Genomic DNA, 27,584 nt, shown 5'->3' with positions numbered 1-27,584 from the left:
TCTTCTTCTTTTTTTTCCTTATAATTCTATTTTTGGTTGTCTTTTTGCTTGAATGCATTCTTTCATAGCCTCTACCACGACCATAGTAGCCACCTCTATCTCTGCCACAACCTCTACCTGTAGAACCATTATCATTGTTTATGTTCTTGCTAGAGATTCCCACCTTTGTTTGAAAAGCTTGTTTCTCTGCGTACTTGTTCATCCTCTCTCCATGTGCAACTATTTAGCCCATTAGTTTGTTAAAAGAATAAATAGAGGGATTCTTGAACTCTTCAACAGTAGTAACAACATGATCAAACTTAAAAGGTAGACTCCTCAAAACCTTCTCTACAATTTTCATTTGATTTACGATAATAGAAGCTCTACTAAAAAAATAGCTAAATATACGGTGGACAAAAAGCCAACCCTCTCTAGATATAAATGTACTTAACCATAATCAAGTTTCAACAAATATAATAAGCTGTCTAATTTATGTTTCAAGTCATGTGTATTGCTAAACTATTACTTTAAATTAAATGCTGTCAAGACTTACTCAAGTTAGGATCTTGACTAAGACTAACTCAAGCATCCTACATGTTAGGATCTTAACCAAGACAGAGAATAGTAAGATTTTGCATTAATTCTAATAGTGAGCTCTCTAATCAGTCACATCTTATCGTCTATGAGAATAGTATAGGATTGTCAAATCTTTGCGCATTGATATTAATTGCTGAGAGCTTGGGTTGGGAGTTGAATTCAAATAATAATTTGTTAATATGGTGTTTAGTAAAGGTTGAAAATTATAGCATATATAGTGAATATTTTTTAAACAAAAATAACCGTCTAAATCTCCTCAAGCTATCTTGGTTTGTAGATATTTAAAAGATTTAGCTATTCTTAACGGTTTTTCTCTTGGAAATGCCTTTCTTTCTTCTCTCTATAGAGCAATAGATAACATTTGCAAATATATAAAGAAAACATATATATATTTGACCACTTTCACTACAACAAACATTACAAAGGTTGAACGGTCTAGGCTCGGCAACCATATTTTAATTGTAATTAAAGAAAAATTCAAAATGCTTATAGATATAAAAAAAACAATTTCTTGAAATATATTTGGGTGATTTGCATGAAATACACTTTAATTATTTTGTATGAGATGTTTATTTTATGTTTTCTTGTTCAAATTTATTTTTCCAACTTTGGATTTATCTTGTGACAAAATTAGTGTGATCCTTGAAGAGTCAACCTCATTGAGTAGTGAAAAAAATAACCATTTTTGTATACGAGAAGAGAGAAGTTTGCTATATATTTAAGCGCTAATTCTATTTTCACTCCCTGAATTATCGCTCATTTTTATAATGACCCCTCTGAGCTTTTCTTTTGGTATATATTACCCCCCCCCCCCGAACTATTAAAAAATATCGTAATGGACTCTTTCTATTAAGGTTTTATTATCTATTTTCATCTATAAGTTGCCGTCACATGATAACTAAATGGCTAGTATACCTTTTAATGCATATGACAACTTAAAATAGCCTTTTATGATAACCAAAACATTCTTAGATAGTTAATTAAAAACCATATCTTCTTCTCCTAGTTGGCTCCAATTTCCATCATTTTCTTTCAAAGTTTAATACATCCCACTCCACCCACCACCTTCTCCAATCTTTCCAACCTCCCACCTCTATTAAAAATCATTTTTTTTTCATTTTTTAAGCTCTAGCAACGTGAAACTTCTCTCCCTAGTAGTATCGTAAATCTCCCACCTTCATAGCATCGTCAAACTACTCTAAAAAAGATGACATTTTCAACCTCCCCACCTTCATGGCATTTCTAATTCCTCTAAGGCTCCAATGCTTTCACAATCTACTTATCTTTTTTTAAGATTTAAAGATTTTTATTAAGTTCTCTATCACTATTCTTTTTCCCACCATCTAAACTATCGTAAAAAATACTAAAGATCTAATGTAAAGATTTGAGCATAAAAAATAATCTTTTGGGAGAAAGTAAGAAGAATATGGTTCATATATTAGAGAGGGAGAGATGTTGGGCAAGAGCAACTTCGACTGCCTTTGCTCTCCCATGACTAAGCTCGGGCTTGAATTCAATAAAGTTGGGGTAGATTTGTTGATGTTGGAGGAGGAAGAAGATCTAAATATTGCTCGAGGAGGAGGAGGAGGAAGAAGAAGATCTAATGTTGCTCGAGGAGGAAGAAGAAGATAGTTGAGTAAATCTATTGCTATTGGAGGAGGAGGAAGGGGAAGAGGAAGAGGAAGAAGAAGAGGAAGAAGAAGAAGAAGAAGAAGAAGAAGAAGAAGAAGATAGCTAGGGCAGATCCATTGCTGTTGGAGAAAGAGGAAGAAGAAGAGTTGGGGGCAACAAAAAATTTTAAATAAAATTAAAAAATATTCAATTTTAGCTCTGCCATGTAATTATCCTATCATTATAAGTGGAGGGGTAATTTGGTCAATTTATTGATTCTATCAATAATATCAGGGGGTGAAATATTTCTGATAGTTCAAGAGGTCAGTGTATACCAAAAAAAGGTTTAGAGGTCATTATAAAAAATTGTGATAATTCAATAGGTGAAAAGAAAATTATCCCTATATTTAACATGAGTTGACTTTTTTATTATACTCTTGTACCACTTTTGCATTAAGAGCACGCGCAATAATAAATGTTTATTCTTCCTCTTACAATTATATATATATATATATAATACATAAAATAATAGTGAATCACACTACAAGTTACAAGAGTAATAATTATGAATTATGAGAGTAATAACTATAAGTGACGTTCAATAGTTATAAATTTAAGAATAAAATTATGAACCACAGAGAATAATAAATATAAACTATAAGAGTCATAACTATAAATCACAAAGTTACAATTAAGAACTTAATGGTTATGAATTACAGCTCATATACCCACCAATTTAGCAATCTTTTAATTATATTTTAAATAAAGTATATACTTTGCATAAATCATAACAATAAATATAGTAATTTAGAATATATAAAATATCAGGATTATAAAAAATAGAAGAAATATACTTTTTATTTGTAACGAAAAAAATGAGAATAAAAACACTTAACGATGTGAAGAAAAAAGAATAAAGTAGAAACATTAAAAATTTTATTCCGTTTTAACCGGCGGAAGAAAAGAATTTATTTATTATTATTATTATATAATAACGATATATCTAATTAAGTATAAAAATACATGTTATGTAACTTAACTTAAACTTCTCTCTAATTTTTTCATATGGACCTAGAGGAAAAGACTTTCAGTGAAAATGTCTCACTATCCAAAGAAAATAAAAAAACTGTCATCTTCTACAAAATAAAAAATAGAGTGTGTTTTTTTTGTTGCAAATTACCTATTTCATTTTAACCAATTAAAATTCCAAAATGGTTTTGATACAAAATGTTGTGTAAGGTCCCACCGAGATTTGAACTCGGGTTACTGGATTCAGAGTCCAATGTCCTGACCACTAGACCATGGGACCATGTATTCGATGGTGTACAATATACAATATATATACTAAAGAATTATTTCATCACATCAGAGCTCGAAAGAAGTCAGAGGCCCAAGATCCGAAAAAGGAAACCCGGTAAAAATTTCCCCCCCTTTTTATCGTACTCTGTTCTTTCCACCGCAATCCTCCGATCCCAGGAGGAGGAGGAGGAGGAGCCTGAACTCGATCCGATGGCCTCCTCTCACCCGTCTCTTCTGCCGGAGATCGGTCCCGATGGCCTCGCCCGCGACTCCGCCGTCATCGCCTACACCGAGAAGGTCTGCGTCTCTCTCTCTCTCTGCCCCCTCCCTCTAAATCTCTCTACATTCCTCTTCAATTCTCTCAATGGCGTTGTGAATTGCCATCTCCTGCTTCAGGTCATTGAGGAAGAGCAGATCCAGCTCAAAAAGTACGTATTCCGACCTTCCTATGCCTTCTCTCCTCCCAGATCTGGTCCTTTCATCTCTTAGTTTTGCTGTTTCTAGCATTTCTTGGCCTCTAATTACTGTTTCTTTGGTTGGAATACCGATGTTTGGGTTCTTTCTCCTGATTACGATGCAATGGTATTAAATCATTCTCTGTTTTCTGGGATATTCTTTCGGCCCCTATGCCTTCGATTTCATAACTCGGATGTTCTAACTTGAAGTTCCGAGTTGGTCCTTTTTCCTTTTCCCTATTGAGTTTTGATTATATGTCAATGTTTGACCCTGATAGACTCTTACACTGTAATTTCTGATTTGTGTATTATTTAATTCGTGCAAAGATTTCTTCTTCTGTGAATTGTGTCTGCATTTGCATCTGTAGTTATTGAAATGTGTACGAGTACAACAAATGTTTATCTTTCAATGTTAATATGGTGCTGAGAGAGAAAGAAATGAAGAGAGAGAGAGAGAGCGGAAATTTGGAGAAACCCCTAATAACAATATAACCAACCTTCATCCACCTTAAGTATTTATTTAATCAGAAATTAATTTTCTCAATCAAATATGAGCTATATTGGAAAAGTCACTGCACCTTTCATTTTGTAATACCTTTAAGATAGAAGATTCCTCAAGCCATCCCCACCCTAAGCATATCAAATCTTCTGCCACTGTCCCCCTATATCCAATCATATTAATGCATATTCTTGTTCCTTTTCTTTGTTAAACTGTTACAAGCAATCTAACCTATTTATGTTTGCTATCTAACAGATGCGATGGCTTGTTTAAGTAAATCCTTGATAGCTCGTTTAAGTAAATCTTTGATAGCTTGTAAAGTAATCCCTTGTTCTTTATAGGAGAATGGAGGACTCAAGACATTAATACTTGCTTCTTCTTTTTTCTATTCCTTGCTCATTTTGCTTCTTGGAAAGCTTAAGAGTTATTAATTAGCATCATATCTTTCTAGTAGTTCTTGTTTTTTCATTTTTCTGTTGATTATTAAAAGGTAAACAATATTGCATAACAACAGCCTTAGCACTTGAAGGCTTTCCCTTTCAGGGCTATAAATATGGAAGTACCCCAGTTATCTTTCATGATAGATTCTTCTACCCTCTGAGGGTTCCTGTACTTTCCACAAAATAAAAACTAGCTCCACACTTTCGATGTGTGGTTTTTTTCAATCTCTCTTGACTCTGCTTGTAGGTGCCTACTACCAGGTAAGATATCCATATAATATTAAATAGACATTTTATCCATTCATCCTCATTTCAAAATTTCTTCAAAGGTAAAGATTGCTCCCTAAAGTACCTTACTTGGTATCCTAACTATTACAAACTTATCCATTTAATAATACTTGTATGCATATGCTTATAGTACTTCTCTTATAGGCTTATAGCAGATAGTAGATCCAATAGATATTACTTGATAAGTGGATTTCTTTTTCCTGTTTGAATTTTGTGTTGCCATATAGTAGGTCAAGTTCTTACCGTTACCTTTTAAATTTCTATTAAGGCTTTCATCTCATTATTGATGTCACATTGCTCTTCTAAACGTATAAAGGAGATTCATTTTTATCTCAGATATATCCAAGAAAATTACTCCAAAATTCGTGATGTGGAGCGTGAGCTAGAAAGTTTGACGTTGGAGATGAAACTGACAGCTGGTCCAAAGAAAGCAGGTTGCTGCACTTTCAGAATAGCTTCCTTTTTAGGCGTTTTGATGTCTGTTGCTTAGAATCTTACTACACAGTCTGTGCTTAAATTATAAGCATTTTTTTAATTCTTGTTTTTTTCTACATGTTGCACTCTTTAAGCACTTGAGCATCTGCGAAAGAAGATTGAGTTGTCGACTGAGAGAATACGTTTGGCTAAAGTAAAGGAGGAACAAGCAAAAAAGGTTTACTATTCTTGCATTAAAATTTTATCTGTCTTCTGCTGTTCTCTTTCTACCATTATTTCTGCTTTATTCATCAAAGTGTCAGATTCACCTTCATTATGTGTTAGATGATGATTTCTAATGTTTATTATTGTTTCACCGTCTAACAAAGTCTTTCTTCTATATTCTGCTAGAATATTTTGAGTTTCAATTTTCAACTTGGAGGCTATGGGTGCCATGCTTTGAAGTGTCTATATGGTTTTGATCCTTAGAGAAAACAGAAATTTTGGGCTAGGACAGATTGGTTTCAAACTTTAAATGGTAATAAAAAAAAAACCAAGGTCAAAACCCGCAATCTTGGTTTCAGTCTTGATTTTCGAACAATGAGTTCCGGTCATGGTTTTTGTGACAAATGGAAAAACTTTGATTCATTCCCATTGAGAGTAAATATAAATACATGCATAGTTAGGGTGTGTTATCCCTCGGGTCCAACATAGCAGTATATACATTAACACCCCCTTCAAACTCAAAGGTAGATCAAACATAAGGAGTTTGCTAACTAGATATCTAGAACATGGAGTGAGATGCGATTTAATGAAGAAATCTACTATCTGCTCCATAGATGATATAGGCGGAAGACTAATAGTGCCAACTAGAAACTGATGTCGAACAAAATGACAGTCTACCTCAATATGTTTTATTCTCTCATGGAATAAAGGATTGCTTGCAATCCGTATATCACTCCTGTTATCCTAATAAAGAGTAGTAGGTGTAGGAATTATTATGCCAATATCTCCCAATAGACGGCGAAGATGAATAATTTCTTAGTAGTGGACATGGCTCTATATTCTGCTTCAGTATTAGAAAGAGATAATATCTTGCTTTTTACTCCGCCACAATATAAGAGAGTTGCCAAGGAACACATAGAATCCAGTAGTAGAATGACGACTGATAGATCACCGGCCCAATTAGCATTGAAATAAGCATGAAGAACAAGAGTTGAATAAGCAGACATCAATCGAGAGTGAGTATTAGTTCCCTGCACATATTTGAGAATCCAAAGTAGTGCTGCATGATGAGTAGATCGAGAAGCTAGTACAAATTGACTAACTATACTCAGCATGAGAAATATCTGGTTTGGTGATGCACAAATACGCAAGTTGTCCAACAAGTTGTCTGTATTTAGTTGGATCTGTCAATGACACTCTTATCTATAGGACGAAGCTTTACATGAAGTTCAAGAGGTGTATTGATTGTCTAATAATCAGATATAGCTGCTCGACTGATCAAATAGAAAACATACTTTTGTTGAAATATAAATAAGCCTCTCATTGTGAACAATCTTAAGACCAAAGAAGAAAAAGCAGGTGATCCAAGTCCTTTATTTGAAAATGCTAAGATAGATGTTTCTATAGAGATTTGATAGTTGCTGAATCATCACCTGCAATAATCATGTCAGCTACATAGAGTAGTAGAATAACATGTCCCTGTGGAGAAATACTCGTAAACATAGAGTGACCATGATCATTATCAACAAAACCAACTTCTCTCATCGCTCGATGAAACTGCTCAAACCAAGCATGAGGTGCTTGCTTGAGATCATAGATGGCACAACAAAGCCGACAAACATGGAACAAAGAAATATACAATTTTGGTGAAGGCTGCATATAAATTGTTTCTGCCAAATCACCATGAAGGAAAGCATTTTTTTGCATCTATTTGATATAAAGGCTAGCGACGAATGACAGCTACCATAAGAATAGTACGAACAGTAATTATTTGAGCCACATGAGCAAATGTCTCCTCATAATCAATGCCATACATTTGGGTGAAACCTCTAGCAACAAGATGAGCTTTATGTCGCTCAATAGATCCAGTAGGCCGTCTCTTGATTTTGGTAGTTTTGGTAGATGAAGATGGAATTGTGAGAGCTGATGTTCCTTTTAGAAGGGTAGAATCAAAGTATAGTGTTGAACAATTATTTGTAAACCCATTTACAACTAACAGGCTCCATGCCACTTAGTAGAGGAACAACATCCCATGTCTGAGTGCGTACAAAAGCCTGAAATTCTTTATTCATAGCATGTTGTCACTTAGGATGGACAATAGCCTCTTGATAAGAATTAGGCTCATGGTCTCCATCAAGAGCTATCAGAAAGGTGTGAACTCAAAAGAATAGCATGCAGCATCAATAAATCCATATCTCTGAGGAGAATGATGCTCATGTTGAGATTAGTAAGGACCTACAATACTAGTAGGACGAGAAGGTGCAGAAGGTGAATCCGAAGATGAAGGAGGTACATGAATAACTTGTCGAGAGTACACCTGAGTGATAGAACGACAAGGGAGAGAATCACTAGGACATCCAACAAGGGCCTCCTTAGAAGAATTTGAAGTGTGTATTGTATCAAGAGGAGACTAAGGAGAGGATGTTGAAGATGGAGGCTCAAGAAAAGTGAGGTCCTTAGATATGAGAGTAATAAGGAATATCCTTTAGAAGAGAGACATGACGAGCAATTTGCATACGACGAGTCAAAGGATCATAGCATCGATAACCTTTGTGTTCATAACTATATTTGAGAAGAACACATCGCTAAGTAGGTAGCAAAACAAAGCAAGTACATCCAAAACATGAACAATACTATAATATGGTTTAATAGATAAAAAAATCTTATTAGGAGAGCGATCTCGTAGGAGAGAAGACATGAGATCGATAAGATTAACAGAATTCAAGAGAGTTTTTGCCCAAAAAGAACAAGGGATAGATGAATTAAGAATGAGAGCACGCGTAGTCTTTAAGATATGACGATATTTTCATTCTGCTACATCATTTTGCTTATGAGTATAAGGATAAGACCATTAAAAAATGGTGTTATGAGAATGGAGAATGGAACGCATAACAGTAGAGGTGTACTCTCGAGCATATTCAGATATGAAAACCTTAGTGTGTTTGTGAAATTGAGAGTGAATCATAGACGTAAAAATCTGATAAACTCGAGGAGTCTTAGAGCGATGACGAATAAGATAAACCCAAGTATGTCTAGAGAAGTTATCAATGAAACTCACATAATACAAATATCCACACTTGGATGATAAAGGTGCATGTTCTCATATATCAGAGCGAACGAGATCAAAAGATGAACCGTTTTTACTATTACTTGAAGAAAAATGAAGAGCTGATAGTTTGGCTAACTTACAACCCACACAATTTGACATAGAATTAAAATCAAAAGAATCTCGTCCAGAGGCTCTAGAACGAAAAATACCTTTAAGACAAGATTTGGACATGTGCCATAACCTATAATGCCACAAATCAATAAGAGAGAGAGCAACACCAACAAAATGGGAAATATGTGAGACAGGCAGATGAAGAGAAGAGATGCGGTAAAAGCCACCAACTCTGCAACCAACTCCAATCTCCTGGCCAGTAAGTGGATCCTACGCAACATAAGAAGCTGCAATAAATAAGACATGATAGTCAGAATAACAAATGTTGCTAACTGAGAGAAGATTCATGCTCAGATTAGAAATATGCAAGACATGTAGTAAAGTAACATGATCAGAATGCTTCAAGGTAATGGTAATAGATCCAGACTAGCAAATAAGAAAAAAGATCCATTTGCAATCTAAAGAGATGGCAAATGTGACATGGGTGAGCAAACAATTAGTATAGAAGAATTTGGAGTCATATGTTGAATAGCACCAGAGTCCACAATCCACGTGTCAAATAATATTAGATGGAGCAGACATGACTAAGTGATATGTTAGAGAAGCAGATGTAGTGGCCACTGGATTTTGTAAAAGATGACTAAGGAGCTGACTTTATTGGGCTAGTGTGTGCTCAATCTGCTGAAGACGATTTGATGGAGCAGTCAAGACAAGAATGTTGATGCGGACATCACTGATAGGACTCGACGTGTGTACCAGCGCAAGAGACATCGACAGTTGATGATCCCTCCTATAAGGATTTGATTATGATTTTTATCTATTTGAGGTGTCTTTTTATTTATTTCCTATGTAGGGTGTTTTTTGCTTAATTCCATTGTAGGTCTATATATAGACCTGTTATATATTTTTTTGGAGGTGAATGAAAGATTATGTGATTTTGCTCTCTGGAGAATTTTGGTGTGAAACCATTTTTAGGGTGGTGTGAAATCCCATTCTTTTCTTTCTTACTTTCCTTCCCCATCTCTCCACCACGTTTTGCATCATTTTGATATCAGAGTCAGGTTCCGAGTTTATACAGCCTTGTCATTCATGAATTATACAGCCTTACATTCATACCTTTACAAAGACTTTAATTTATTTTATAGATTATTAGGCTCTTAATGTGACTCATTAGAAAAGAGATAAACTAGTCAAAATCTTCATTGTTTTCAACGTCAAGTTACAGCAGATAACTAGCCCTTATCATTAATTATTTATGTCCTAGTTGGATTCTAATAAGAGTATCACTGATCTACACTTACAAGTTACAGTCCCCATTACGGCTACTATGAGGAATGTATGGATTACTGCAGGAATAATGCAATAAAATCAGAACAATGACTTATTTCTATTTGAAAAAATATACAAATAAAGGAGAACTAGTAAATTGAAGCCTAAGAACTAATTAAAATTTTGGAATCCATGTATTCTTTTTTAACTTTTTCTTGCTGATATACTATAATAGAACAAAATATTTATGGGTCAGAACACAGTCTAAATCTCAAATAGTCTCCATTGTCTGAATCACAATATAAACTTTGAATCACTACATATGCAGTTGATTATACTTAAGACAACAATTACAGATACATGCTTCTTATTTACTTCTTTATTCCCTTAATGTTTTTCTTGTGACTGGCAGTTGATGGTTTTTGATGAATAAACTAAGTTTAGCATTTTAGGTTTGGGAAGCTGCAGCACAAGCTGTTAAAGATGAAGAGGATGTCAAGAAGCAGCTTTGTGATGATTTAAGCCAACTGGTACATCTTTTATTTTCTTTTCTTCTATTGTTCTTTTATGCCCTACATCTTTTTGCCAGCCAATATGTTGTTCTGTTTTTGTCATAACTTATAAGATCATCGTGATGACTGCATATTAATAGGTCCAAGAAAGTGCTGCTACTCAACATTCAAGATTAGAGGAGCTAAAGAAACGACTAGAGGCTCTAAATCCCAGCAGAAATTCTGATGTTTCTGTAAGTGCTTCATTGTCTCCCACTTCCTGCAAATATTTAGTTGTATCATTCTCCATTTATATTCTTATTAACTTTTGCCACTTTATTTTTTCCACATTGCAATTTTGTGTATGATGCTAACTTGGCTTCTGTTAATAGTCACAAACTGGAACTAATGAAATGATCTAGATTATCTGGTCACAAGTTACAAAAGCTTCTTTTTCTAATCTAGCTTGCGTTGTAGGTCTTTAGTAAAATGATCAATAAGGTTGTTATTCAAACCTCGTATATTGTTCGCTTATTTAATGGGATCGATTCCATTGATCCCTTTCTAAGTTAATATTGCTGAAATCAGGTTCAAATGCTTAATTTGACAACGTGCATATTTGCCTTTTCTTAATCAAGATGTCAGTTATTTATGTAATTTTGTTGAGAGAATAAGTAAAGTAACCATTTGTTCCTTAACACTTGCGAAATTTGAGGCTTGTTTTAGTTGGTGTTGGACTAATCTGTAATCAAATTAACAGAAATCTATTGGATTTTGATCAAGTAGACTATGCAAATTGATCAAGTGCCTTGAGAGTAAAGCAGAGAAGGATATGTGTCCGAGTATTGGCATCTAATTACACTTAATAGTTAAACCAAAATAACCACCTCTGGGAAAGAAAGGGGGAGATGTTTTGTCTCTCTTTTTTTCTCAATTTTGAATTTCTGCTCTGCACCATCATCCTATCCACCCACCCATTCCATTATTAACTTACTGGTCAACACTTGATCATTTGACATAATGAATGACTAAATTAGTTTGTAAACTCTATTCCTTCTTATGGTGTAAGAAAAGAATTATACACAACTTTCATGCTGAACTAATAAAAAAGTGGTTAGCTCGATCAAAATCAGTCAGTAAGATTTTATTTTTGGTTATATTATACCTCTCATTTAACAGTTCCGAATGTCTATAAGCAGGACTTAGTCCATGTGGATGTCTATAAGCCAGTTTTATGGAGGTCATCCGTCCAATCCTCTGTCAAAACCTATTTCTTAATCTTTTAGGGTCCGTTTGGTTTGAGTTCAAGAAGGGTCCATGAATTGGTTCAAGAATTCCCAATGTTTTGAAAGGCGGCCGCGGATGGCGGGCGGTCACCCCACCGCCTAGCGCCTAGGCGGAAGGCGGGCGACAAGGCGGTCTAGCATTTTTAATATAAAAAAATTATAAATAAATAAATAAACATATATAATATACATAATCACAAATTCACAACCATAATAACATAAATACATAAATAGTAACAAGTTCTAAAATAAAATACTAAATAACATAATCATAATTCACAATCATAATAACATAATCACAATTCACAACCACAATAACATTATCACAATTCACAACTATAATAACATAAATATATAATCAAAGATTCAAAATTATCACAACCATAAGTTCCTCGCAACAAGTTCACAATCATAACAAAATAATATGATAAAACAAATAACATATAATCAAAAATTCAAAATTATCAAGTTCATAACAAGTTCACAATTGTAACATAAAGGATATATTCTAATCTTCTTCACAATCTATGGGAGAAACTTCATCTACCAAAAGATTATCATCGGAATTATCATCAAATTCTAGCTCAACATCATCCTCATCATCTGTTTCTTCATCCGACTCAATTAATTGCTCATCTAGAGAAGTGGAAGGAGTGCTACTAGTAGTAGCTTGAGTAGATCTAGTGCTCCTCCTTGATCTTAAATATTCTTCGGCTCCTGATACTTCTGTCACCATCTCCCAAGTTAACCCTTCACCTGGAAAGACCTCTTGCTCTACATGATCATTATCCAACCATTCCCTTGCATTATTTCTTTCTTTTGAAATGACTGGATCCTTCTCTTTCGCTATCTTTCGATCCTTCATTCTTGCATTAAATTGTACATAAACAAGATCATTTAGCCTCTTCACTTCCAATCTATTTCTCTTCTTTGAATGAATCTGAAATCATCAAATCAAAGACTAAATCAACTAGATAATAAAATTCATCAATTTAGCTTAGTCAATACAATGATTAATGATATATTACCCATTCAAAGGAGCTCCAATTTCTTTCACATCCTGAGGAGCTACATGTTAAATTAAGAATCTTAACCGCCATACATTTCAAGTAGGGGGCAGCGGCTCCATATATACTCCACCAATGAGCTATAATCATAAAAATTAAAAAGTAACTTAGTAACATACAAAGAATAAAATTGTAAAAGACATGTTTTACACAATTACACTTTTACAACATATGCTAATTAATAATTATTACCTGGGTTGAATTCATCATTGTTAACTTCTCTTGTTAATCTTGCTAGCGGTCTCCCAAATATCCCAGTGGCATCCTTATATGCTTTCATCTCCACATTTGAAATGTGAACTTGAATGACTTGATCTGGATAAAAGCTCTCAATACAACTAAGAACACCATCCATTACATTAAAGTCAGTCTCCATCTCATCCAAATCTCTATAAAAATAGTATGGATTTAAGTAATATGCAGCAGCGTGGAGATATGTATCAAGCTTTCCATTTGTGTAGTGATCAATTGCATCTAGAAAAGGCTTGGAAGATGTCTCATTATTATTGAAAATATTCTTTATTTCTTTCTTGACATCTTTCAATCCACCATATATGAATACCATTGGTGGCTTTCTTTCACCATCAACAACTCGTAGCAACTTCACCAAAGGAGTGAATACTTTAACTGCTAATGACACTTGCCTCCAAAATTGGTTATTGAGGATAGTAGAATAAACTCTCTTTCCTTTCGCAGTTTTTGACCATTTGCAACTTAAAAATTCATCGGAAGTAAACATAAGCCTTAATTTTTCTTTCTTCTCCAAAAGCCTGAATTCCTGACCTGATTCAGTAACCCTAACTAAATTCAATCTTTAAAAAAAAAGATTAACTAATCAACTTCGAGACTAAGCCTCAAACCAAACAAGCCCCTTGACTCTATAATTGTTACTATAGCACAATAAATATCATAGTCCATCATTGAAATGATACATGTAAAAGGTATCTAGACCTATATTACCTTAATTTTTATTTTTAAGGTTTCTATATGCTTTACATGAGGGTTAAGGATTTCTCTCATTCACGCATTACAAGATTTTACAACATACATGATACTATATAGCTAGAACATATGATATAACCATATTTATATATTTATAATGAATAATATGTCATGCATCTCTAATTACTTTCTTGAACTTATTGATAATTGGAGGTGAGATTTTCTATAGCTGAAGAAGAGCAAGAACCTTGCCACCTTTTCACACATTACAAATTGGAATTGACAAATAATTAAATTAAATTCTAGAATTAGCATAAAAGTCAGCAAGGTCATTAGTGCATACATATTTGTTTCATTTCATGCGTGTGATAACAAAAGTTTCCCTTTTCTTTTATCAGGAAAGAAAGCCTACACAACATACGCAAAGCAACACGAAAGTTCCACAATCTGCCCAACATCAACCAGCAGATTCAGCAGCCCGTGATAATGATGGATCTGTCACCAATGATCACAGCCAACGTCCTGCGGAAGTGAAAGAGAAGAAGAAACCCTTGACTTCAGGAAGAGGAAAAAGCAACATGATCTTGCCTAAGGGAAGAGGAACTTCTGGATCTGGATGGACTGGGGCTGGGTTTGACAGTTGACAGGGGAGTAGGATTTACTCAAAAAGATATGTCTATAGCATTTATGTCATGTTCTTTTATCCTGGAGATCCCATACTTCCCATTGTGCACAAGCATGAACTCACTTTTAAGTCTTAATTGAATCATCAAGGTATAGAAAGAAGATCTAGTAGCTACACTGAAGTTATCCATTTACTGTAGAACTCTTAAACAGAATCCAGATAGGTCGTTGCAAACTGAAGCATTTTATAGATGTGCGTTGTTGTGTCTGAGATCTATCTCGCTTGTAAAGGTCGTTTCGCATGCATCGGAACTGCTACAATTTTTCCTACAGCGTCTCATTACTTGCAACTAAAGAACATCGTGCTTTGAATCTCAATGACAGGAATGATATGTTGCTTCTGTTGCTTTTCCTAAGTTTTCATGGTTGCATGATATAGTTACTGAGCAGACGAACTATCTTCCTTGCAACTGAAGAATATGATGTAGGGCAATTGACATCATGATATGATTGACTATCTTCCTTCGTGTTTGCGTTGTTGCAAGTGACTGGGAGACTGGGTCCTGCTTCTCGCTCTCTAATCGTGGGAACTATTCTGTATCGCAATTTGATTACTTGCACATATAACTCAGCTGTTGATCTTCGGTTGTAGTTAAAGTGTTGATTAGTAAGTTAAATTTTAGGAGAAATTGTTGTTTACCTCGATGTGGTGTGGCCCAATTGCATGATATCTCTATATTTTCAACTTAAGCACCTAATTTTTTTTTACACTTAATACCAAGTACAACTATTAATTTTCTATCATATTTGACGGTCAACCATTGAGTAGTTTCTCCTACCATAAGACTAAATTTATATGACTAAATTACCCCTCCATAGATACTTCGCCTTTCTCCTCTACCAGAGCAAACCAAAACAGAGGCCATATCCAAATCTCCATCTTTCTCCCTCAAATCTCTCCACCAACAAGTATGTCTATTTGTTTTCATCGAACATTTGGAATACAACCGTATATTCATGAAACAATGGAGAATAGTTGCATTCATCAAATAATACCGGATAACGCCGAGTACTCAATTTCTATAGGAGAGCATCTGTGACAACTGCATAGAGATGATTATCCACCCTGAGATCCATCTAGGCCCGGCCTAAATTGGTCTAGTTTTAACTGGGCCAAGCCCAGCTTGAGCCAATTTGGGTCTGGTTTTACTCGATCTTCAGATGGTAATAGACAGCATGGGCTAGTCCTTTGTCCACTTAGCTCAGCCTGAAAGCTCAACCCGCTACACTTGATAAAACATAAAATTATTTAAATTTGGCCTAAGTCAAATATCACATGGGCTAGTAACGGTAACAAGTTATATAGTATTCTAGTGGGCCTGGTCCGAGTGATTAGTGGGTTGGGCTGTGAACAAATATTTAACTCTGATCAATCCAAGAAGCCCATCCCAATCTCTGGCCAACCTGTCCAATGATCACCTCTAAAACTGCATGACTTGCCGATAATATGGGTCGAAGGTTTTTGGATACACAAACTATGATGTAAATTAAAATAAACTTGGTCAATGTTTATTTAGTTAGTTTTCTATTTGGTTTTATAGTTAGCTCATTGATGCTTTGATTTGTAGGTTCACCACATAAATTATGATTTCTTTGAATGGGCTGATCTTTGGATATTGGTGGTTGTTATGCTGATATTTTTTTTGGCATTTCAACTTTGGTTTACTAGTCAATGTGAGGGGAATAGAATGCTTGCACTCCATGCGCTCAATGTGAGGGGAATACAAGGAATGCTGGAGGTAAGCATAATAATATAATGCCAACAGTAAATTATGTTTGATGTTTAGCAGGGGAATAAAATATTTGCATTCCTTGTGGTCAATGTTTATTGCAATGTTTACAAACACAACAATTTATAGTCAACTAATTCTAATAACAAGAGAAATTTCCAAAACACAATAATTATGATAATAATAAGAACATTTCCTAACAACCTGATAAAATAATTCTATTACAGCGATTCATAAAAAGAGAAGTTTCTAAACACAATTCTAGTTTCAAACATAATCCTAGTTCCAAACAGAGTTTGCAACATAATTCTGGTTCCAAATACAAGTTTTTCAACACAGTAAAATTAATAACAGTACAGGGTTCCAAATATAATTATGGTTCCAAACATAAATTTTCCAATTCAACATATATCTTGAATTGTTTCAAACACAAGTTTCTCAACAAATATAAGTTTCCAAACATAATCAAGGTTTGTCCTTCTTTTCTACACTAAATTTTCTTTTCTTTGATTGAGTTGACTTTATTTGAGTCTTGCTTGTGTTCATTGGAGGCTACCGAAAAAAAAGAAGCAAATAATACTAATTGATGACTAAGAAGTAAGAAACACATAAAATCAACAAGCAAATTTTCTTGGACTAAATCTTGTAGAAAGCTTTATTGATTGTAGCCTGAGATGCATATTTACTAATAGGTAGTGTATTACTTGTAGCTTGAGATGCAGAGGTAGAAATTTGAACTGGTGTAGTTTTGGATAAGAACTTTGTAGGTAGCTTTGTTTTTTAACCCTGCATTACGAAGCAACACAAAGCTTTACAAAAGTGAGAATTGTAATTACAGAATTAGAGTTTCACTTGTTGTGGCTGAGAAGAAGATGAAAGTATAAGGTGATTTGGGGTTAATTGGTCCTTTACAAGACCTTTTGTTATGCCCTTTTTGCAAACATTTTGCTCACATAAGAATTTTATGTTTTCTTGTCACTATGGTGGAAGTGGGCTCATCTGGTTGCTTGCTATATGTTGCCAAATACGATTTTCTTGAATAGCAAGGAGGCTACAACAAAATTATACAACTATATGACCCTACATAAATTGAAGGAAAAAAAAATTGGCATTGCACATTTAGAGGATCATTAACAACAGCATTATTAGAGTTTAAAGGGGACAACATAAGTGAAAAAAAATATATGCAAAGACCCCATTAAAAATCATATGGAACAATCTGATAAGAAATTTAATATATAAAGCATGTGGCACCTACTGAGGACCACAATAATTAGGGGTCATCTTCTTAAAAAGTTAAATTATAGGGTTAATTGCATTTTACCGTTTTTTATTTGGTTCAATTCCACAAAACCTCCATCTATTTTCAACTTAAGCACTTAACCCCGTGTGCTCTTGATTAAAGTGCGATAGTTATTTATTTATTTATTTTATCATATTTGATTAAGCATGTGTTGAATTTGAAAAAAAATTCTTATTAGAGACAGAGTTGTAGAATAGGTTTTTTAACACATCTAAAATAATACCAATTAAATTTTAGATCAGTATATGTATCCGATCCCCTAGGACTCTACTCCTATAAATAGGAGTGATCATGGGTTAATTATCATTGTGAAATAAGTATTGAGTTTAGTTATTTTATTATCGTACATTTAGTGTTTTATCGTAGCCATTAGATCGTCTTATTTTCTTAGCAGTAGATCTTAACCCTATAACCTTTCAAGCTTTTAAACCCTAGCCACCATCTTTCTCCATAAAGTACCCACTCTTACGGCCGTCCACCACCCTTCAACGATCGCCGTAATGTCAGATAATCCGTTTTAGCCTGAATCTAATCTTTCTCCACTTTTTTATTTTTATCTTTTCAACCCGACCTCAGAATTATGTGAAACTAAAGTCAAAAGAAACTCATGAATCTACTAACCATAAAATTTTCATAATTTTCTTATGAATAGATTAGTCCAGATCTAGTTCGTAATACACAAAAATATAATATATTTAATACATTTGAGATCAAATTAATATTATTTTAGATGGATTGGAAAATTTACACAATCCTACAACTTTGTCTCTAATAAGGACGTATAAATTCAACCTTTATGAAAAAGATAAGAATTGCACTTTAGTTAAAAGTAACACGAAGTTTTTGTGAAATTGAGCTAAACAACATAGAGGTAAAGCATAATTTCTCTTAAATTATAATATGATGTAATCTATTATAACATTGTAGAAAGTCTAAATCTAGATGTACCCATCCTCAAATAAATAATTTTTTATCATAAGAATAAAGCTAAGAATATAAAATTAAAATCAGCTTTTAGTTTATAAATCCCACGATGTATTCTTTTTGGTTGACAAAAAAGGGATCCATGCTGCATTTTGGCATCCACTTAATTTAAGTGAAGTCAGAACAATTTCTTAACCTTTGTTAGTAAGATCCAAAATTGTTTGTTTATGATAATTTCTTATTTAACACTAAAAAATACAATATCTTGAGATACATGAAACCAAATGACCCTTTCCTACTTCTTCCCTATTTTCTTGTGGATACTGGTTCTTTTCCTTAAGAAATAATGATATGTTTCAAGGAACAGTTTTTAGGAATCCTCTCCTCGGGACGAGCCTTTCTTCAAAGGCGGCAGCCTTTTTATTTTCTACCTCAACAAACTTTGACAGCAACAGCAACGACCCTCTAATAGCTAGGAACCTCTTTCAAGAGAACAAAAGGTTTTACCTTCCTACTCCTCTAGCTGAGGATAGAGCTATTTTATTAGCTTAGGTAACAAGATAAACGATTACAATCGATTAAGGGTTTATAATTTTAATCTTAGGTCCCCTTTTCCTCTCCTCCTAACCGCCAAGACTTAAACTCCTACCTATCCTAACCGACAACACGTGCAGAGCACAATACAACTAAGGGCTTCTTAAGGAGAACCCAACTGATACAGGACTCAATTGAAAAAGAGCACCCCTGCACTACTGATATAGGGTTTATTTGCAAAGACTTCATCTTCCACCTCCCCACAGCAGCGCTAATGTCTTCCTTAGTCATGACAATGGCGCCCCCTTAAGATCCTTGTCCTCAAGGATCTAGGGAAGGGAATTGGTTCACAATGGCGTGATAGTCTTCCCAAGTGGCTTCTTCCGGAGTTGCATTGCTCCACTGCACTAGTATTTGGGAAATAGCTTGGTTTCTACGTTTAACCATCCGACGAGCTAGTCTCCTAATTATATTAGGATAAGCTTACACTTTGATACAATCTCCTATTCATACAAATCTCAATTATAGCATTCACATGTTATACTTAGAATTTAAAATGACAGTTTTCCTCATATTCACACAAGTCAAGGAGGGTTAGACATCACATGCACACTAAGAAATTAATTATGATTTATTATCGTATGCTCATTGAGCCATCTACCACATAATTTAGATATTCTCCAAAAGTTATCCATCATGTAATCGCCCATCATCTCATACATCGAGGAGGGATATATACACATCTAGCGGTAATGTCACCCAAAGATACACGGCGACACTACATGTGACCGATTGTCTGTGGCCATTAGACTAAGGACCCCGGTTGTAGGGCCATATCTCACTATCTCTAATTATCATCGTCCTCAGCGGAATAGTCAAAAGCCCTCAGTTCATCAGTGGATGACATGACCCTGTATTGTCGGGTACCGCTAAAGAAATATCCTTGCTTCACAATTATATTCTTATTATCATCATAATCTAGTTTTTACAATGCAGTGTAATTAATTGAATGCACTCAGGTTAATGACCTCAGGTGTAGGCCGCTAGCAATATAAGTAATATACTATACATTCCACCATTAACCTTGAGCTAAGCGAGTAGGGGGCACTGCCTAGTCAAAACCCGACTAGCTAATAATAGGTGAAAATGGTGCAGTGTATGTTAATATGTAAGTCATGTCATAGTTGTCATGGTCATTACATTCTACATTCACTACAGATGTTTATGCAAGAGTGTCTTATACTAGGATATATATAGATAATAGTTACACTAATACATGTGCTACATTATTATACTATAACATCAGGAAGAGTATACTATCAACAACTGCACATACCAGGATACATACTAGTTATACTAAATGTATGCGCTAACATTATCATTCTTATAACATCATGAAAAATATACTATTAACAACTGTACATACCAAGGTGCATAATAGTTACATTAAATACATGCGCTAACATTATCATTCTTATAACATCATGAAGAGTATACTATCAACAACTGCATTGTTCTAGACTCATATGAAGTCTACTTGCTTAAGGATCTCTACAGTACTCTAATTCTCCTCAATTGGTCGGCTCCTCTAGGATCCCAAAATCTTCCTCGCGTAGTGTCGAGCCTAACAATTCATGCAAATACAGTCATACGTAAGGTTAGTAAATTAATAGAATTAATTACCTTATTAGATAATTTAGGTTTAGCTCTTAAGTCTAATGGGGCGTATTAGGTCCCTACTTTAATCCTACCATGTTCAGATCACTTAACATCATTTAAGGGGGATTATTTGGGGTATAACCCAATTCTGTTTAGTCACATGAGTTGTAAGGATAGGGAAATGGGGCTTATAGGTTCTAAATAACTCCATGTGCCTAGGTTGGGCTTTAAGTCTAGCCTAGCTTAGCTTAACCATAAGTGTCCAATAGGTGTGCTAGATTGGGCTTAGGCCCAATCCAGTAGTACAAGGGTTTCGTGGGCTATGGTCTAGCCTGCAGCCCACACCAAATGGCTTTGGTGGGTTGCAGTCCAACCGCGGCCCACCAAGGATGGGTTTGTGGGCTGCGGTCTGACCACAGCCCACCAAAGAGTGGGAAGGGGTTTTACTTAACCCCCCTCCCACCCTCCTTCATCATCTCCTTCCAAAGGAAAGAGACAGAGTAGGGAGGTACGGACACCACTGAGGTCGATGGTACCGGTGGTGCAGCCACGAGGCTAGGGGAAAGAATGGCGGCAATGCCCATCTCTCGGTGGTGGATGGCGGCCGAAAAGAGGGAAGAAAAGGAAAAGAGGAGGGGGGCTTGAGCTTGATGGTGGCGAGGGCTGGGGTGTAGCCCGAATTAGCTTCAAGCTCGAAGTGTTTAGAAAAATCCGACGAGGCTAGGACTAGGGTTATAGTTAAGGCTATTTTTGAGTGTTCGGAAAGCTTCCTTGGCTTTAGTGGTCCAACAAAAAAATTCTTCTTCGGTGGTACGAAATAAGAAGGAAAAGAATGAGAGGACAAGGGGCAGGACTAGGATGTAGGTGCTTGGCAGGGGGGATTTTTTTAAAAAAATCTAGGTGTTATAGAAGTTTTATCGGATCTACATAGAAGTCTGTCTATAAGTTTGTAGCTTCAAATACACCGAATCACCGACTGCATACTCCTTCTTTTCCTGCAGATAAGCCTCCACTAACTCAATAGGTGATGGTACTGCGAATGTCAAAGCTAATTGTGAAGTGGTGTATCCATAAAGTGATTGAAAAGGGGTGGTATTTAAGCTACTGTGGTAATTGATATTATACCACCATTCAGCTAGTGATAGTCATGCACCCCATTTTTTTGACTTAGAACTCGTCATGCAGCGAAGGTAAGATTCTAAGCAACCATTTACCCGCGTATAGTCCGGTGCCCTCTATCAATGTTGCCATGCTTCCAAGTTATTCAAATGGAGCCTATGGTGGCTACAGGAATGATGCTGGTGATGCATGTCCCTATTGTGCAAACATCAGTCATGACGATAATAATCTTTCTGGCCTTAATATACAGTCAGATGCAGGGAATAATTAATCTAACATTATGGTGCAGTCAGAAACACAATAATAATTCTATTCTTAATGTGCAACCTATAACAAACGATAATCAACCTAGCTCGACATGCAACTAGAAAGAAAAAATAATCAATCTGGCCTCAACATGCCAGAAATAAGAAGTAATCAATCTAGCCCTGATATGTACCCGGAAATAGGGAATAAATAATCTGACCTCGATATGCAACTAGAAATATAAAATAATCAATCTGGCCTCAATGTAGATGTGTAGTCGGAAACAAGCAATAGTCAGTGTCTACTTTAAGAAGTATTTGATGCTTTGATGCTCGGTGTGTATTACAAAATGAATACCCTCAAGGCAGGATTTCTACTTAGTAATAGCATGACAATAGCTAAAAGCTCTTTTTCATACACATAGTAAGATTTGAACTTGGGCCCTAGTGCCTGAATTAAAAAAGCTATCAATTGTCCTTCTTGTCGATGGACTACTCCAACTCCCACCCTGCTCGAATCAGCTTAAAGCTCAAAGAGTTTAGAAAAATCCAAAAAGGCTAGGACTGGGTGATGCACTCTAATACCAAATTGATACGTTCTAATACCAAATTGATGCACTCTGATACCAAATTGATGCGCTCTGATACTAAATTGATAAATTTTTGTACCAACTACGTAGCGATTCATTCGATTTGAATGTATTATAGGAATAAGTCTGCGCATTATACCACATATCAGCTAGTGATAGTAATGCAGACCATTTCTTCGACTTAGAACTCGTCATGCATCGAAGGTAAGATTCTAAGAAACCATTTACCTGTGCATAGTCCGGTGCCCTCAATCAATGTTGCCATGCTTCCAAGTTACTCAAATGGAGCCTATGATGGCTACATGAATGATGTTGGTGATGTATTTCCCTATTGTGCAAACATCAGTGATAACGACAATAATCTTTCTGGCCTCAATATGTAGTCAGATGTAGGGAATAATCAATCTACCATTGTGGTGTAGTCAGAAACACATAGTAATGAATCTATTTTAGATGTGCAACTTATAACAAGCGATAATCAACCTAGCTCGACGTGCAACTAGAAATAAAAAATAATCAATCTAGCTGCGACATGCCAGAAACAAGAAGTAATCAATCTAGCCCCAATGTGCAGACAAAAAATGAGAATAAACAATCTGATGTCGACATTTAACCAGAAATAGATAATAAATCTAGCCTCGATGTCGATGTGCAGTCAGAAACAACCAATAGTCAGTATTTGCTTTAAGAAGTATTTGATGCTTTGATGCTCGGTGTGTATTACAAAATGAGTACCCTCAAGGCCGGATTTGTAACTAGTAATAGCATGATTAGGGGCTTACGAAGGAGGTGTCTTGGACTTGTGTTTGCATGAGTCTGCTCCGGCGTCGGTAGCATGAGAGGAGAGGTAGAAGGAGATGGTGGGGTGGAGGAGGAAATAGATGAGGTGCAGTGGTAGTGTGCATGAAAAAAAAAGTAAAAGAAAGAGAGGACGGGGGGTAGGTTTGGGACGTAGGAGCTTGGCGCGTTGGGGGGGAGGGATTTTTTTTAAAATCAGGGTGTTATAGAAGTTCTCTCGGATCTGGATAGAAGTCTATCTATTCTAAGCAATCATTTACCCGTGCGTAGTCCGGTGCCCTCTATCAATGTTGCCATGCTTCCAAGTTACTCAAATGGAACCTACGGTGGCTATGGTGATGCATGTCCCTATATTGCAAACATTGGTGATGATGACAATAATCTTTCTGGCCTGAATATGAAGTCAGATGTAGGGAATAATTAATCTACTGTTGTGGTGTAGTCAGAAACCCACAGTAATGAATCTATTTTAGATGTGCAACTTATAACAAACAATAATCAACCTAGATCGACGTGCAACTAGAAATAAAAACTAATCAATCTGGCCTCAACATGCCGGAAACAAGAAGTAATCAATCTAGCCCTCATGTGCAGATAAAAAATGGGAATAAACAATCTGACGTCGACATGCAACAAAAAATAAAAACTAGGACTTGGGTTTGCATGAGTCTGCTCCGACGTCGGCAGCATGAGAGGAGAGGCAGAGATAGATAGTGGGGTGGAGGAAATAATTGAGGGGCAGTGGTAGCGTGCACGAAAGAAGAATAAAAAGAAAGAGAGGACGTGGGGGGGCGCAGGTCTGGGACGCAGGCGCTTGGCGCGTTGAGGGGTGGATTTTTTCTAAAATCAGGGTGTTATTGAAGCTGTAACCTTACAGCTTCAAATACACCGAATCACGGATTGCATACTCCTTTTCCTACATATAAGCCTCCACTAATTCATTAGGTCATTATACTGCGAATGTCAAACCTAATTGTGGAGGTATTTGAGCTACTGTGGTAATTGATATTATGCCACCATTCAGCTAGTGATAATCTTGCAGCCCATTTTTTCAACATAGAACTCGTGATGCAGGGAAGGTAAGGTTCTAAGCAACTGTTTACCCACGCATAGCCTAGTGCCCTCTATAATTGTTGTCATGCTTCTAAGTTACTCAAATTGAGCCCATGGTGGCTACATGAATGATGCTGGTGATGCATGTCACTATTTTGCAAACATCAGTCATGACAAAATAATCTTTCTAGCCTCAATATGTGGTTAGATGCAGGAAATAATCAATCTACTATTGTGGTGCAGTCAGAAACACATAGTAATGAATCTATTTTAGATGTGCAACTTATAACAAGCGATAATTGACCTAGCTCGACGTAATGAAGCTACCGTTGTGGTGCAGTCAGAAACACATAGTAATGAATCTATTTTAGATGTGCAACTTATAACAAGCGATAATCAACCTAGCTCGATGTGAAACTAGAAATGGAAAATAATCAATCTGGCCTTCACATGCCCGAAACAAGAAGTAATATTCTAAGCAACCATTTACCCATGCATAGTCCGGTGCCCTCTATCAATGTTCCCATGCTTCCAAGTTACTCAAATGGAACCTACGGTGGCTACATGAATGATGCTGGTGATGCATGTCCCTATATTGCAAACATTCGTGATGATGACAATAATCTTTCTGTCCTGAATATTAAGTCAGATTTAGGGAATAATTAATCTACCATTGTGGTGCAGTCAGAAACCCACAGTAATGAATCTATTTTAGATGTGCAACTTATAACAAGCGATAATCAACCTAGCTCGACGTAAAGAATCTACCGCTTTGGTGAAGTCAGAAACACATAGTAATGAATATATTTTAGATGTGCAACTTGTAACAAGCGATAATCAATCTAGCTCGACGTGCAAGTAGAAATTGAAAATAATCAATCTGGCCTGGACATGCCCGAAACAAGAAGTAATATTCTAAGCAACCATTTACCCGCCCATAGTCCGGTGCCCTCTATCATTGTTGCCATGCTTCCAAGTTACTCAAATGGAACGTACCGTGGCTACGTGAATGATGCTGGTGATGCATGTCCCTATATTGCAAATATCAATGATGACGACAATAATCTTTCTAGCCTGAATATGAAATCAGATGTAGGGAATAATCAATCTACCATTGTGGTGTATTCAGAAACACATAGTAATGAATTTATTTTAGATGTGCAACTTATAACAAGCGATAATCAACCTTACTCGACGTACAAGTAGAAATAAAAAAAAATCAATCTGGCTGTGACATGCCAGAAATAAGAAGTAATCAATCTAGCCCTAATGTGTAGACAAAAAATGCGAATAAACAATCTGATGTCGACATGCAACCAGAAATAGAATATAATAAATCTGGCCTCGATGTAGATGTGCGGTCGGTAACAACCAGTAGTCAGTGTTTGCTTTAAAAAGTATTTGATGCTTTGATGCTCGATGTGTATTACAAAATGAGTACCCTCAAGGCTGGATTTGTAACTAGTAATAGCATGATTAGGGGTTTACGAAGGAGGTGTCTTGGACTTGTGTTTGCATGAGTTTGCTCCGGCGTCGGCAGCATGAGAGGAGAGGCAGAAAGAGATGGTGGGGTGGAGGAGGAAATAGATGAGGTGCAGTGGTTGTGTGCATGAAAGAAAAAGTAAAAGAAAGAGAGGACGGGGGCAGGTTTGGGACGCAGGAGCTTGGCGCGTTGGGGGGGAGCGATTTTTTTTAAAATCAGGGTGTTATAGAAGTTCTCTCGGATCTGGATAGAAGTTTGTCTATAAGGTTACATCTTCAAATACGCAGAATCACGGATTGCATACTCCTTCTTTTCTACATATTAGCCTCCACTAACTCAATAGGAGATGGTACTGTGGATGGTGTATCCATAAAGTGCTTGAAATATGGAATAATAAATGTACCGTTGTGGTGCAGTTAGAAACACACAGTAATGAATCTATTTGTGATGTGCAACTTATAACAAGCGATAATCAATCTAGCTCAACGTGCAACTAGAAATAAAAAAATAATCAACATTGCCGCAACATGCCAGAAACAAGAAGTAATCAATATAGCCGTAATGTGCAGACAAAAAATAGGGATAAACAATCTGACGTCGACATGCTACCCGAAATAGAAAATAATAAATCTGGCCTCGATGTAGATGTGCAGCCGGAAACAAACAATAGTTAATGTTTGCTTTAAGAAGTATTTGATTCTTTGATGCTCTGTGGGTATTACAATATCAGTACCCTCAAGGCCGGATTTCTACCTAGTAATTGCATGATTAGGGGATTACGAAGGAAGTGTCTAGGACTTGAGTACCCTCTAGCATCGGCAGCACGAGACGAGAGGCAGAAAGACATGGTGGGGTGGAGGAGGAAATAGATTAGGTGCAGTGGTATCGTGCACGAAAGAAGTAAGAAAAGAAAGAGAGGACAGTGGTAGGTCTGGGACACAGGCGCTTGGCGCGTTGGGGGGAAGGGGGATTTTTTTTTTAAATCAGGCTGTTCTGCATAGAAGTCTGTCTATAAGGTTGCAGCTTCAAATACACCGAATCACGGATTGCATACTCCTTTTTTTCCTACATATAAGCCTCCACTAACTCAATAGATCATGGTATCGCGAATATCAAAGCTAATTGTGGAGGGGTGTATTCATAAAGTGCTTGAAAAGGGGTGGTAATTAAGTTGCTATGGTAATTGATATTATACCACCATTCAGCTAGTGATAGTCATGCAGCCAATTTCTTCCACTTGGAACTCGTGATGTAGCAACCATTTACCCACGCATAGTCTAGTGCCCTCTATGATAGTTGCCATGGTTCCAAGTTACTCAAATTGAGCCAATGGTGGCTACATGAATGATGTTGGTGATGCATGTCACTATTTTGAAAACATCAGTGATGACAAAATAATCTTTCTAGCCTCAATATGTAGTCAGATGCATGAAATAATCA

The 27,584-nt window shown here is 36.0% G+C and overlaps 1 protein-coding gene and 1 non-coding gene across 2 annotated transcripts; one reads left to right on the top strand and one right to left on the bottom strand.

The window, feature by feature from the left end:
• Positions 1-3,424: 3,424 nt before the first annotated feature.
• TRNAQ-CUG (transfer RNA glutamine (anticodon CUG)) lies at positions 3,425-3,496 on the bottom strand. Its single transcript has one exon. It is a non-coding gene; the product is annotated as a tRNA-Gln (tRNA).
• A 101-nt stretch (positions 3,497-3,597) lies between these two features.
• Positions 3,598-15,054, top strand: LOC140761766 (uncharacterized). The gene is made up of 7 exons (XM_073099232.1): positions 3,598-3,783; positions 3,883-3,914; positions 5,505-5,602; positions 5,738-5,820; positions 10,689-10,766; positions 10,889-10,981; positions 14,421-15,054. Exons 1-7 carry the CDS (start codon positions 3,697-3,699, stop codon positions 14,664-14,666), a joined length of 717 nt encoding a protein of 238 aa, XP_072955333.1. The 5' UTR covers positions 3,598-3,696; the 3' UTR covers positions 14,667-15,054.
• Positions 15,055-27,584: the final 12,530 nt, after the last annotated feature.

The sequence above is a fragment of the Typha angustifolia genome, chromosome 6 (assembly GCF_048772165.1).
Source record: "Typha angustifolia cultivar Huaian chromosome 6, ASM4877216v1, whole genome shotgun sequence".
Taxonomy (NCBI): domain Eukaryota; kingdom Viridiplantae; phylum Streptophyta; class Magnoliopsida; order Poales; family Typhaceae; genus Typha; species Typha angustifolia.
The sequence above is the reverse complement of the archived record's forward strand: the minus strand, read 5'-3'. Positions and strand labels throughout refer to the sequence as shown.